General features: G+C 51.1%; 1 protein-coding gene across 1 annotated transcript; it reads left to right on the forward strand.

Annotated features, from left to right (window-relative positions):
• The first annotated feature begins 6 nt into the window (after positions 1-6).
• Positions 7-13,964, forward strand: LOC143504817 (D-glucuronyl C5-epimerase B). Its single transcript, XM_076996042.1, has 3 exons — positions 7-2,897; positions 7,098-7,337; positions 9,463-13,964. The coding sequence occupies exons 1-3, from the start codon at positions 2,402-2,404 to the stop codon at positions 10,485-10,487; spliced, it is 1,761 nt and encodes a 586-aa protein (XP_076852157.1). The 5' UTR covers positions 7-2,401; the 3' UTR covers positions 10,488-13,964.
• Positions 13,965-14,591: the final 627 nt, after the last annotated feature.

A 14,591-nucleotide genomic window follows, 5' to 3' on the forward strand; every position in this document is an offset into this window, starting at 1 on the left:
CCAGCAGCATTAAAAATAGCTGCGTATAATTTTGCCTTTGAAAATGCTGTGCGTAATGCCTTTCATTCTTCAGAACAGTTTTTACATTAGAATAATCAACCCCTACTCTCTGCGTAAAGTTTGCCCTTCATAATAAAAGTCCTTAATTAAGGGAGGGGCTCCCTCCCTTCTTCTCTCCTCCTTTGTGGGGACCACAATGCTACATCTGACATAGCGAGGAGGGTTGTGGAGGTAGGTGACTAATCGCTAGGTACACCAGTCTCTGCAGACCCAGTGAAAATGGAGCAGGGCAGGAATGAGATGGATGAGATTGCTGAGGGGGCGTGGCCAGTGTCTGGTCACTGTGGTGCCGGGCAGGACGCATAATGAAAGAATTTATAGGCAGGGCTGTGCTCATAGATTGATGGCCTTATTTTGAAATCATTCTTCTTTTAAGATTACAAGTTAGGCAAACTATGTATAAATTAGCTGAATAGATACCACGATATGCTATCTGTAAAAAATCATGTTTTTTTCTTGTTTATTCTTATAGGAGTTTTGACCCATTTTTCATTATAATGTCTCTTCCCCGTGTAATTCATTGCTTCTAAATTAGCAAGGCTAAGCTCTCCTGTCTTTATTTCATGTTGTCTCAATTGTCTTCTATCAAGCCTACAGTGCAGCTGACTCCGATGGGGGGGATTACACTCGTAGTTTGGCCTGATCTCTGGATTATGCGTAGCTCAGTCATACCTCCTGCCCATTAATGGATGTGGAAAACAAATGATCCTTACACAGAGCTACAGATGCAGTCTGCGTTCAGTGGGGCTGCTTGATGGTGCACATGCTGTCTGAGTGTCTGCTTCTTGATGGCCTGGACCTGATCCTGGTCCTGCTGATGGCCTGGTCCTGGACCTGGTCCTGGTCCTGCTGATGGCCTGGTCCTGGACCTGGTCCTGGTCCTGGACCTGGTCCTGGTCCTGGCCCTGCTCCACTGCACTGCTGCAGGGCTCAGATGTGCAGTCTGCCCTCTCCTCCCTCCCAAACTCCTCTCGCCCTCTGAAAGCAGAGGAGCCTGAAGCCTGCCTTTCCCAGAGAAAAGCGTGAAAAGATCAAATTATTTATAGTCACTGGAAAGCAGGCGAGCTGCTTATCTTTCAGCGTGCAGGGTGGCACTGTACAGCCCACTGCGGTCTCAACAGAGACGGAGGGAGAGACAGACAGGAGGAGAGACAGACAGACCCAACAGAGAGAATCAAAGCAAGAGAGAGACAGAGTGACAGACAGATGTAGAGAATCAAAGAGAGAGAGAGAGAGACGGAGAGGTGGAAAGAGAGGGAGAGAAATGGACAGAGAGAAATACATGGGGAGAGAGCGAGAGGGAGAGACATGCGGAGCATGAAGTGAGACGGTCAGTAGGCAGGAAGCAGAGGGAACGTCAGGTTGGAAATGAGGTCGTGAACGCCCTGTCTGCTCTGATCTTTCATCTCCTCTATATGCGATGTCATTTCAGCAAATATGACTGATCCTTTTTTTATGAGACAATATGTTATTGGCTTGGCCAGGGCTGATGGCAGAAAGCAAAACCACTTCCGAGATCATTTGAGGCACGAGGCACTGCAGCACACAAGCCGACACCCCCTAACCCCCCCCCCCCCCCCCCGGCCCACGTGCTGTATCGTACGGCCGCCACGCTGTCAAACAGCACCGACTCCTGTGGTGCTCATGATTGTTATATTCTGAGCTAATCCTCCCTTGCACCGCTAAGCCTCTTGCCGGTCAATCGGGTTTCATTTAGCGCACACGCCGATCTCAACTCGCTGAAATGGATCGAGTCCAACCTGCAGGCGATGCTCGCTGCCGAACTGTGCGCTTGAGCCGATACCTTCCCAATTCAGCCCCCCCCCCCCACCCCCCCCCCCCCCCCCCCCCCCCCCCCTCCTCTCAGCCCACGGTCAGCGGCGCCGTCGGGCCTGGCTGGTTTAGCTGTCGTGGGAGGCAGCACCTTTTGGTATATTGATCTCTATTCCTGGTCAGACAGGCGAAATGCCAGATAGGCAACGGGAGAAGGAAGCTTCCACCGCCGCCAATCGACCTCACTCCCTCCCCCACGCCCAGCACACCACCCCCCCCCCAGCGGCTGGCCGGCTGTCGCCAGCGAGTGGCCTTCATCTGGCCCGCTTGGGGAGTAACCCGACTCCAACATGTCTGAGGCCCCCCATTTGCAGACACTGTCCGCATTTAGCGCAAAGCCCTCTGAGCTGCCCCAGTGCCTAGGAAACCTACCCCAGCACTGGCCCTTGGTTCACTGTGGTGTGTGTTTTTGTGTGTGTGTGTGTGTGTGTGTGTGTGTGTGTGTGTGTGTGTGTGTGTGTGTGTGTGTGTGTGTGTGTGCGCTGTCCCCCTCAGGCGAGCCGCGAGGATGCGTTGCTTGGCGGCCCGGGTCCACTACAAGACCCTGATCGTGGTCTGCACTCTGCTGACCTTCCTCACCGTGCTGCTGTGGAACAGGTGCACCAGCGAGAGGGCCCTCCGCATGGTGGCCCGCCTGCCGCCCGCCCCGCCCAGCCCCAGGGCGGACGGCCTCCAGCAGCAGAGGGCTCAGCCGCCCGAGCCCCCGCCCGTGGCCGGCGGCCTGCGCTACGAGGAGATCGACTGCCTGATCAACGACGACGTCACCGTCAAGGGGCGACGTGAGGGCGCGGAGGTCTACCTGCCGTTCGCCTGGGTGGAGCGCTACTTCGACGTCTACGGCAAGGTGGTGCAGTACGACGGCTTCGACCGCTTCGAGTTCTCACACAGCTACTCCAAGGTGTACGCCCAGCGGGGACCCTACCACCCCGCCGGGGTCTTCATGTCCTTCGAGGGCTACAATGTGGAAGTGCGCGACCGGGTGAAGTGCGTCAGCGGCGTGGAAGGTGCGTCCACACACACACACACACACACACACCCGCCTGCTCCCGCTTCCAATCTTATGGAAACTAACCTTTAAAATGCTAGAATGTTGGATTATTGGCTTCATAAATTCCTGGTCACGTTTCGCTTTAAAAGCTTTCTCTGCAAAGTATAGCGGATGCTTGAATGTCAATGAATGCTATAGCTATGATTGTCCTTATCTATCCACAGGTATAGGTTACACACAAATGGCACCTAGCACAGCAATATAAAAGGACAGGCACACAAGAATAAAGGTTAATCTGGGATTTTTTTAAAAGTAGCTAATGGTTATACATATATTTAAGATCAAAAACAGGTCAGCATAAGTTCTGGAGACAGGGGAGGTTGAGGAGAACCTTCTGGCCGTCAGCAGAGATGGAGCTGGGATTAAACTCTGGCTGCTCCCAGCTGGTCTGTCTCATGAGTCAGGAGTAACCGCCACCACACCTAGTTCAGCGCGTGCACTTTATTCAACCTCTCTCGCCGGGAATGGTGGTGATCTGTCAAACATTCCTGTTCTTACATCTCTAATGAACACACAAAGGGACAAAAGTTAACCAAACTTGCTGTCAACGGAGTGATCGTGTTTCTCTGCAGAAAATGCTTTGAACAAACACCTGTCTGCCCCGTAGTGCTAGAACACTCATCGCCTTATGGTTTTACGCCTAGTTTTAGCTAGCTGTGATCAGCTTTTCTCTTTGTTTTTGTCAGTCTTTGCTCCTGTTCTCGTGTGTGTGTGTGTGTGTGTGTGTGTGTGTGTGTGTGTGTGTGTGTGTGTGTGTGTGTGTGTGTGTGTGTGTGTGTGTGTGTGTGTGTGTGTGTGTGTGACACACTCGAGTAATCGTGCACTTGTGTGTTTCAACAGATTTGTGACTCATTTTCACCCCTATGCACATCTGCCCCCTCCTCCTGCTCTCGGTGCATGTCCCTGAAACGGCACTTGTGGTGAATAGAGGCGGGGCCAGGCTGGAGGAGGGCGGGGCCAGAGGCCGAGGCTTCTTCTGGCCATTAATAGTCATTTAGCTGCGCTGGCCTGTAAAGGTTTTCCAGGAAGCCAGTCCTAAGAAATCCAGCCCAGGAGCTCCCAGGAGTAATGCGCCATCAATGGACTTGCATTAAGCAAATGAAAGCGGGATTGATTCAACTAGATTACAAGAGTTGATTGTGGTGACCCTAAACTTAATGTAGAACCTCTGTACGCTTGTACAGCCATGCGTCTTCTGCTCCGTCAGGGTGGGAGGGCCAGGACACGGATGGATGGAGGGATGGGGGATGGAGGGAGAGAGCGAGGGAGGCAGTTAGGCGTGGTCTTCTGGGTGCTCTTTCAGTCGTGTCCTTTGGCGACAGCGTCACACTATCCAAGAAACCCATTTTTCACTTTGTCCCCCGTCCACGGCGTAACTAAGTGCTTCACGCCAAGCACACTTCTTCACTGCACACGAGCCCTGACACACTTCCCTTTCATCTATCTCTCACTGGCACTTTGAAACATCTTTCTCTCTCTCTCGCTCTCTCGCGCCCCACCCCCCCACCTCCTCTCGTCCTCTCTGCTCTCCCCCCTTCTCTCTTACCGGAAGACACGGAAACTCTGCCAGACGAGGAGGTGTGTTTGTCTCTGTTCCTCTGTCCTTAGCCCTCACTCATGGAACCCCTCCCCCACCCCCTCACACACACACACACACACACACACACCTCGCCTGTTCTGCCCTGGCTTTCGGTCATCTGTGGAGTAGTGGGTAGTGGCGATAGCCTGAAGGCTAAGAGTGAAGACGGTCCCCCGCTAAGACGGTCTGTTCATTAATCCCGGGAAGCTCATGGGGGGGATCTCTGGCTTTCTTGGTCTTGAGGAAGACGTCTGTGGAAGCAGATGATCAACGGACGACTGAAGTGATGGATCATCTGTCAGCTTCTGTGAGAGCTGCTATCTGAAGTGCAAAGTCAACGGGTTCTGGGGTGCTGGAAACCCACACAGAGCACTGACATCAAACGTCTTTATTCAAGATGGAGTTAATGATGCGGTGTGACTAGTTGGAGTGTAGATGCCATTTTAAAAAAAAAAGAGGAATTCTCGCTCCCTGCTCCCACTGTTGCTGTAGGAGGACACACGAGGCTTTCATTGCTCTTCGTCCCAGCATTGTTCACTGGGACCGAGCCGCTGACCACATATCGCGTCTGCATGCCGTCAGTAAGGGCCACGTTTGTAGTGAGGCGCATCGGGTCGAACAAAGAAACGGCGGCCACGTTCCCGTGTTCACCACCCGCAAATCCTAGCATCAGGCTCCGTGAGTTGTTCCGAGCTCATCTCGGGCTCACCGTTGGCTCGGCACGTCTCACCGCGGCTCGTCCCGGTGCCACCGGGTGCTCAGAGTGCCTCGGCTCTATTAATTACCGCGCTGGGTGTATGGGAGCACCTCACAGGCCTCGTTCAAGGTTGCGAAAGTTCCTCTCGGTTCTGCTGGGAGGTTATTTTAAGACGCGTGTGCAGAAAGCGTGCCTCGGGAACCGTGAGGGGGAGGCGTCGTTTGGGAGCGCGCGCTGGAACACCTCCCCCCAGCCAGGCGTCCCGTCTCATTCCGGCTGTGGTGAAGGCGGTTTTGTCCTTTTAATGGTTTAATTTTGCCGCTCCTTGTTGGAGCATCCTGGGAATGTGATGTCTTTCTCATCCATCTGCTCGTTTGTTGTCATGGATGGAATGTAAGTGTAGTGGGGAAGGAGCCTTCTGCAGCGTTTGCCCGCGTGTACTAGAAGCTTCCCCAGCTGTTCCTTACTGCCAGCATGAGGTGCGATTTAGATACAAAAGCAGTTCTTCATGTGGAGGTAATAAGACATTAGAGCCCTGAGCCCTTTTATCTGATCTGGAGTGTAAGTGTGCACTCGCGTACACACACACACACACACACACTCTCTCTCTCTCTCTCTCTCTCTCTCTCTCTCTCTCTCTCTCTCTCTCTCTCTCTCTCTCTCTCTCTCTCTCTCTCTCTCTCTCTCTCTCTCTCTCTCTCTCTCTCTCTCTCTCTCTCTCTCTCTCTCCCCAGGTTCTGTTGCTAAATGAGGAGAGACAAACAGGAGTGGTGTATAATAAGAGAAATAGGAAAGGCGAGAGAAAATGTAGTATTAATAAAGGTGCATGTGAAGGAGTGAGTGTGAGAAGGAGGGGGAGATGGGGAGAGAGGGAGGGGGGGATGAGTTTGAGTGCACGAGTCTTCCTCTCCTACCCAGAGTGAGTTAACTCCTCCTGCACACCAATGGAGATCAATAGAATCTAGGCCAGACAGTTTCTACTGCCTCCATGTGCTTATAGTGTGTGTGTGTGTGTGTGTGTGTGTGTGTGTGTGTGTGTGTGTGCGCGCGTGCGCGTGCGGCACCCTTTGAGAATGGCCTGGAGGAATGCAGTGCTTCTTATCAGCACGTGTACTTGCTGTTTGGTCTATTTATCTGCATGGCTCTCCTGTGCATATGTCTACGTGTGTGTGCGCGCGCGCATGTTGTGTGTGTGTGTGTGTGTGTGTGTGTGTGTGTGTGTGATACAGAGATATAGTCAAAGTAAAAACCTGCATAGTTGCTGTCCTGCCCTTGATTCGTTGTGCACTTTGGCAGTCTGTGCTGTACGGGCTTTTAAAGTGGTGGGGGAGAGGGAGGGAGGGAGGGAGGGAGGGGGGAGAGGAGAGAGAGAGAGTGTGTGAGAGAGAGAGAGAGACAGAGAGAGAGAGAGAGAGAGAGAGAGAGAGAGAGAGAGAGAGAGAGAGAGAGAGAGAGAGAGAGAGAGAGAGAGAGAGAGAGAGATGGCTGATCTCCCCTTCTCCTCGCTGTCAGCCTCCCCGTGTCGTCTCAAAGGGTGACTGAGGCGGTGGGGTCAGCCTTGTCCTGAGTGTGCAGGTCCTGTCCCGCTGGGCTGTGGTCCCGCAGCTCTGCTCCAGTGTCGGGCAGATTGGCTCTGTGTAGTGGCAGTCAAGTGTTCAACTCCCTGCCTGGGTTACGTGTGTTTGATGGGAGGACTGGATCTGCTGTTGTCCCAGACATGGTGACACTGGTTTTATTCATTTCCCATCATTCCATATTTGGGTACCCAGTTGCAGTTGTTACTCCCTGGTTGACAGTGGGTGCAGTAGTTAAAGGTCTTTTGTGTGTCTGTGTGTAACTCACATCTGTGTGTCTCGTGTCCCCCCCACCCCCTTTTGCAGGAGTGCCCCTGTCCACTCAGTGGGGCCCACAGGGTTATTTCTACGCCATTCAGATCGCCCAGTACGGCCTGAGCCACTACAGCAAGAACCTGACGGAGCGGGAGCCCCATGTGGAGGTGTACGAGGACGGAGATGCCGGAGACGGCAGGACGGGCACGTGGGTGGTGCCCAAAGGCTGCTCGCTCACCCGCATCCACGACAAGACGCGTGCCACTTCCGTCCGCCTCTTCAGCGCCCCAGGTACCCTCCACCCGCACCCACCCCCACGAGACAGCGGGCACGCCACCCCCCCCCCCCCTCCCCTCGTTTCATACCAACCTTGGTTGTTTTTTTTTTTCTTTTTCTTTCATTTCTTTGAAGCACAAGATGCATTAATTGGCCTCAAGTATACATTTTTCCCCACTTAAACACTGGTGTAAGCTCTAGTTATCTTCAGTAATACACACTAGTGGAACTGGACAAAGTTTTTAACACGTATTGAGGCATTTAGCTTGTGCTTTTATCCAAAAGTAACTCACGATTATGTTTGATGGTTAAGGGCCTTCCCATGGGGCCACAAACGGCAGCATAGCAGTGGTGGGGCTTGAACTACAGACCTTTTGATTACTTGTCACGTACTTTAACCACTGAGCTACCACTAACCTGAGTGGCAGCCACCTGCCCAGATTCTTTCCCATTAAACATTCCATCTAATGGACTGGTTTCAAGGCCACGTTGGGCCTCTGAGGAGACACATGGTGGAACCTGATAGCTGTATTATATGATTACAGCACATTTTGTGCCATTAGATTGTCAGGTCGATGTGTCTGAGAGATAGAACAGTCCGAACGCTGCTGCTTCCGTCGTCTGTTCCTGGAGCGTGTCCTCCTCGTCCCCGCGCTCTCTCGGCCGGCTGCTTCTCTCTTCTGCCCGCTCTCAATTAATTCACCAATCAGCAGCTCTCTACTGCATCCTTACCGCCTTCCTCCTGATCAATATCTCTGTCCTGTGGGGGCCAGCGTGTACACACACACACACACACACACACACACACACACACACACTCACCCCAAGCCAAACTAGCTCCGTCTCTTATTGGCTAGCGATATGTATTTTGTTGTTAATAATCCAGTGTGGCTTTTTAGCGCTGCCCTAATCAATAGCCATTAGAATTAGCTGGGCTGTTGTGCCGGCTGTCAGTAATTGGTGTCATCACCTAGAGCATTGATCCGAGCAGAGCCCATCGGGCAACAGTGGATCCTCCACTGTAGTGTGAGGCTTCCCTCTCTGCTACATCTCACTGGCTCTCTACCTCTCTCTTCCTCTTTCTCACTTTGTGCTCTTTCTCACTTTGTGCTCTTTCTCACTTTATGCTCTTTCTCACTTTGTGCTCTTTCTGTGCTCTTTCACTGTTTCACTGTTTTTCACTCTAACTCCCTCCCTCCCTCACTTGCACACTCTATCTATCTCTCCTTCCTTCTGTCTCTCTCTCTCTCTTTCCCCAGCCTTTTCTCTTTCTTTCTACCTCTCTCAGTCAGACTCATCAGTCTCTTCCTGCACTTCTCACTGTTATTGCTTCCTCTCTCTGTCTGTATCTATATTCTCCACTCATCCTTTATTGACTGGAGGGCTGCGGGTTTCAGCTAATCAGACGAGTGCAGTACAAATCCACTGCCTCTCTGCATGGCCTTAAGTAATGGATTTATGAGTGCATTAAACAGCAGTGCAGGGACGCGCGAGCCACACAGTCCTCCACCACCACCCTAAAATGTCCTCTACCTCAACATCCCCTCATCTTTATCTCCCGCCCTTCCTTCAAGGTTTCTTTTCTGCGTACTTTCTCTGTCTCGCCTTCGTCCTCCACGTCTAAGGCTCCGAGCTCCTCCCTCTTCGAGCGTGTCTCGCACTCGGCGGTGAGGGCGGGATGTTGGAACAGGCAGTGCAGGTGCTGTTCTGGTAGCCCAGCACAAAGTGAGAGCTGATGTGGGTGGAAGCATTCGTCCCCCACCAGAAACATCGCTGTGTGTTTGGTAGAGAGGAGGAGCTCCAAGCAGCGTGTCCTTGTAGACGAACCTGCTTCTTCTCCATCATACCACCACCCCCCCTTTTCTAAGTTCTGCCTAAGTATGTAACCCCGCCATCCTCAGACCTTCAGGATGTCCTGGTGTTCCCCAAGCTCAGTAAACTCCAGATGATCCACGTTCTTTGAGCTGAAGCGGTCAGTCAGGTACGCCAGGAGCTGATATGAAGTGCAGAACTATACAGGCTGGAGCTTCCTGACCATTGGGATGAGGAAACTGAGTTATAGCATGTGTGGGCCTGTGCATGTGTGTGCTTAGGAGAAGAAGCAGGGGTCTTAACAGCACTGTGTCCTTCTCTTCTGCAGAGAGTTCGGAGGGTGTGTCTCTCGCCCTGGGCAACACGAAGGATTTCATCATCTCTTTTGATCTGAAGTTCGTCTCCAATGGCAGCGTGTCCGTCGTCCTGGAGACGACGGAAAAGGGGCCTCCTTTCATAATCCACTACGTCACCTCCACCCAGCTCATTGCCTTCAAGGACCGGGACATCACCTATGGAATTGGGCCTCGGACTGCCTGGACAACCGTGACCCGCGACCTTCTCACCGACCTCCGCAAGGGCATCGGTCTGTCCAATACTAAAGCGGTGAAGGCCACCAAGACCATGCCCCGGCGCGTGGTCAAGCTCGTGCTCCGGGGTCGGGGGGCCATCGATAACGTCACCATCTCCACCACCGCACACATGGCTGCCTTCTTTGCTGCCAGCGACTGGCTGGTGCGGAACCAGGACGAACGGGGCGGGTGGCCCATCATGGTGACCCGCAAACTGGGCGAGGGCTTCCGGCCCCTGGAGCCCGGCTGGTACTCGGCCATGGCCCAGGGTCAGGCCATGTCCACGCTGGTGCGAGCCTACCTGCTCACGAAGGACGAGGTGTACCTGAGGGCCGCCCTGCGGGCCACCGGCCCCTTCAAGCTGACCTCGGAGCAGCACGGGGTCAAGGCCGTGTTCATGAACAGGTACGATTGGTACGAGGAGTACCCGACCACGCCTGGCTCCTTCGTACTCAACGGCTTCGTCTACTCGCTGGTCGGCCTGTACGACGTCGCCCAGACGGCTGGCGAAGTCGATCGGCGCGAGGCGGCCCAGCTCTACAGTAAGGGCATGGAGTCCCTGAAGGCCATGGTCCCCTTGTTCGACACGGGCTCGGGCACCATCTACGACCTCCGGCACTTCATGCTGGGCACGGCGCCCAACTTAGCCCGCTGGGACTACCACACCACACACATCAACCAGCTGCAGCTGCTCGCCTCCATAGACGACGCACCCGTGTTCAGGGACTTTGTGAAGCGCTGGAAGAGTTACCTGAAAGGGGGCCGTGCCAAGCACAACTAGAGCCACGCGGGCGGGGCAGCGAGGGACGCCTGGACGTCCGCATCGAGATGAGCCCGCCAGGACCGACCCGGTGCGGCCCGGTGTAGCTTCCAGCCGTGTGGCGTAACTGGAGCCTGCAGAATCCTTTTGGGTTTGAAGCTGTAATTGCTCATCATGTGTTTATCATCTCTGTGCTAGAGGTTCTAATAAGTACAAGTGTGTGTGTGTGTGTGTGTGTGTGTGTGTGTGTGTGTGTGTGTGTGTGTGTGTGTGTGTGTGTGTTGGAATGGGGTAGAATGATGGTTTGTTTGATATGCATGTGAGCAGGAGAGAGGGAGAGAGAAGCATTCAGCAAGATTAGCTATGTTTAAATGTACTTCAGGCTTGTGGATAACATGGTTAATGGCAAGACTTTCTTTCTTCTTATGGGGTAGCAGAACAGGCTGAGCTAATCTAGAATCACACCTAATTTGATCAAACCTGAAATTAAAATAATTTATTTGGTTAAAACGGGGAAAGTACATCCTTCAAGTATTTAAGTGCATACATGATATAAGATGTGTATTTCTTTTAAAATGCCCTCAGTCATGAAACTGAGCCAGCGTCCTTAAAAGAATTTGTTTCTGAATGCCCGTATTACATTGTTTGGTGGCCCTAAGGAAACGCTACACTTCACCTCCAGCGTTAAACGCCCCCATGCCTGTGTCCTCTGTGGGCGTAGTTCACCACAGTTGAGGTAGCAAACCTCAGACTCCACATCCACCCAGGTCCTCGCCACGTCCGGCTTCCTGGAGCTCCACCACCACACCGCCCGCGTGTTCAGCCGGGAGAAATGTGACGCTTGAATGGCTGCTCATTGTAGCATGTGCTGGCTTTTATGGTCCTAAAAAAATCTCATGTATGGATGTGGATGCTCACAAAGGAAAGTGCTTCAGAAATTTCACTGCACACGTGTAATGGTAGGAGCTCACAAATGATCCAAACATTTTTCTGGTGCAGTAATACTTACCTGCCATGGTGACATCTCACACTGAGACTGACATCTCACACACGCCGTCCGGATCGACCCCCGCTGCGGTCGCCAGGGCTTTCTGATTGGACGAGGGGGGGGAGGGAATCTCCAGCGACATGGAGCAGTGATCACCATGCCAAGATTCTGAATCTTCTCCACAACAAAGACCCACTAATGGTCTATTTGTAAAGTAATGGATATTTTCATGTCTGCAAAATTTTGACTAACTTGATTTTGCTGACTTTTTGAGAACTAGTCTTGCACAATATGGACAAAATATCAAATTATGACTTGGCTGCTACATAATGTGGTTTGGGTCCATCTTGTGGAGGCCTAAATGCAGGTCTGAGTGCTGCTGGTGGGAGCTGGAGTGGAACCCTGCCAGACACCTCGTAGAAGGACACAAGATGGCGCATCTGAACTAAGCTTGCAGATTTCTGCTTGTGCTTGTATGCAAAGCAACTGAAGTGGAACAAACACCACACCTTACTCCAGAAAACACAGGGCAAGACAGACGTGGGTGTTTGCCTTCTCACGGTAAAGGATGTGGAAAAAATAGAGAAATGATATCTTGGTCATTGCTTGCTAGGCTGTTAGCCAGGTGTGATGGTCTGAATTGGGTTTGTGACTGACCATTTAACCCCTTCCTGACTACGGCCAATTGTAAATTGTTCAGGCAAAAGTGAGGAAGAGTGTAAAGTTGTTCTGATCAGCCACGGGAGATCCCTCCGATCAGCCACGGGTGATCCCTCCCAGTTTGCCTCCTGCCCGAGACGGCGTCGTCACCTGCAAACCTCCCCGTGTTCCAGTGTGTGAGCGTGTAGGGCTCTTCACCAGCATAACCGTGCTGAGGGGCCTTTGTAGCCGTCTTTCACACCACTGTTTCAGCCTGGGCTCTTCTGAAATAATGGCCTTTAAAGAGATGCTAGTAAGGAAGTCATGTTGACTGCAGTGTTGGAGCGATTCTCTCCTGTTGTTTGTTGGAACATCAGTTTATCCTTACATCTTAAACTAAATTAATGGCCTTGAGATTGTTTTCTGTATTCTTTGAACTAAAACTTTTACCCTTTTTTTAGACAATTGTCATTTGAATTAATTCTGTCTATAATTATCTATATCATTATGCACAGCAAACATCTAAAACATCTGAAACAGAATCATTAGTTATGTTTCTAAAACCTTGTTTTTTACACCTATGTAAATTGCATAATTAGGGAAATTGGAATATTTTGTCATAAACATTCATGAAAATAATTACCCTAGTCCAGCCTAGCTGAGGTCTAAGGGTGGGTGTGTGGGTGTGTGTTTGAGTGTGCCTTTGACCATCTCACCTTGTGATCTTCAGAGGCAGCGCCCTCTTGACCTCAGTAGCAGAACCTTTATCCCACAGAGCTGTCCTGTTGTCCCGCCTCCTCTCCACAGTGCTCCGCCCACACACACACTACAGTACTCTAACAGTGGTGGCTTTTATCAGCAGACAGCAACAGTTGAATTGACCTCACGTTCGTTAAGAAGCATAATTAAAAACTGACACGCTGAGAGATTACTACTATAAGCCGTTGGTTGCTGTCTGGGTCCTTTCGGGAGACTTCGAGCGATCCTTAATGCTGCACTAAAGACGCGTGGAACCCCTCTTCTGAACTGACCATCATCTCTGTTGTGTGTGGATGAGAAGCGCGTGTTCCTCCTCGGTCAGGTTTACTGGAACTAGAACAGTGGGGGGGGAGCAGTACGTCTGTATGAGGGGAAAACATTTATTTTATTTATCATGTCATACCAAAGTCTTTAAAGTCTGACTTTTATTTTATCTTTTGATGAGCTGCTTGCTGAATTCTACACAGGAGCAGCTTATCTTAGTGGCTTGTTTAATTTGTTTTGTTATTTTCAATTGAGAGATGCCCTGGTTATATAAATAGAATGTGTACAAGGATGAATCGACCTTCCTTTAAGGTGAAAATGCCTTGTAATCTTTAGTTTTATAAGCGTAGATTTCTATAGATTAAGAGGGGGAATGAAGAATATCACAATTACTATGGGGTGTGTGCAACTGCTAGTATTGGTGCACAGTGCTATGTATTTCAAAGGAAGAATCGTTAATGCTGGGCAGAATATGGTGAGTATGTTTTATATGAAACAACTCTGAGACGAGTGGTATTGTTTGCATTAGGGGTTGCTGTGTAAACAACCTTAAAGCACAACTAGTTTTCTGATAATTTATTTGATTCTTTATTTCTTTGGTCAGTTAAATTTTTTTCTGGACATGGTGCAACGCTGCCTCCCGCGAGCCGCTGCTGTTCTGTGTCGTTTTGATCTGTGTTTTGGGCTCATTTTCGTTCCTGTTCGGTCCTTCCTTCTCTTCCTCGTCATCATCCTCTGCTGCACGATCCCGACAAACAAGGCGTCTCGTGTGAAGTATGTGAAGTATGCAATAAACCGCTGAGCTGGACAGCAGAGACGCCGAGGACACCCCCCCCCCCCCCCCCCCCCCCAAGAGGCGGGACAGAGTTTGCAATGCAAGCACAATGTGCACACGTCACCATTTTTATGCAGGAAAAATAAAATACAAAAAAAAAAAAAAAACAGATGTTTATATAAAAGACTTCAATCTTTGTGCTTTAAATTGCTTTTTAAAGTTGTAAAATAAAGGCCTGTTTGGTAAAGCTGTGTGTCTGCAGCCTGGTAAATGGGCCGTGTCTACACGTATCTCCCGTCTTCCGCAGGGGAGAGAACAGGACGGCGTCTTTCTTACTGCTAGACACTCTAAATGGGTTCAATTAAACATCCCATTCTACTCTTTGAATGCTACCTCTCCCAGCACACACACACACACACACACACACACATATACATACACACCTCAGTTTGAATGACCAAGTGTTGAGGGCTTTAACACAATAGGACATGAACGTCGTTAAGACCAGCCAAGTCTCCAGCTCTGCCCAAGCCTTTATGGGCTCCAGTCTTCAGAATTAGCTCCACTTTCATCACTCATTTTCTATAGCGTGCTTTCTCTCCCTCCCTCTCTCTCATATCCCCTCCTCCTTTAGAACCCCCTCCCCCTTCCCGTGTTGATGCTACCCTATCACTCAGCTCCTCTCCCTTCTGGTTATTGC

The sequence above is a fragment of the Brachyhypopomus gauderio genome, unplaced genomic scaffold, assembly GCF_052324685.1.
Source record: "Brachyhypopomus gauderio isolate BG-103 unplaced genomic scaffold, BGAUD_0.2 sc337, whole genome shotgun sequence".
Taxonomy (NCBI): Eukaryota; Metazoa; Chordata; class Actinopteri; order Gymnotiformes; family Hypopomidae; genus Brachyhypopomus; species Brachyhypopomus gauderio.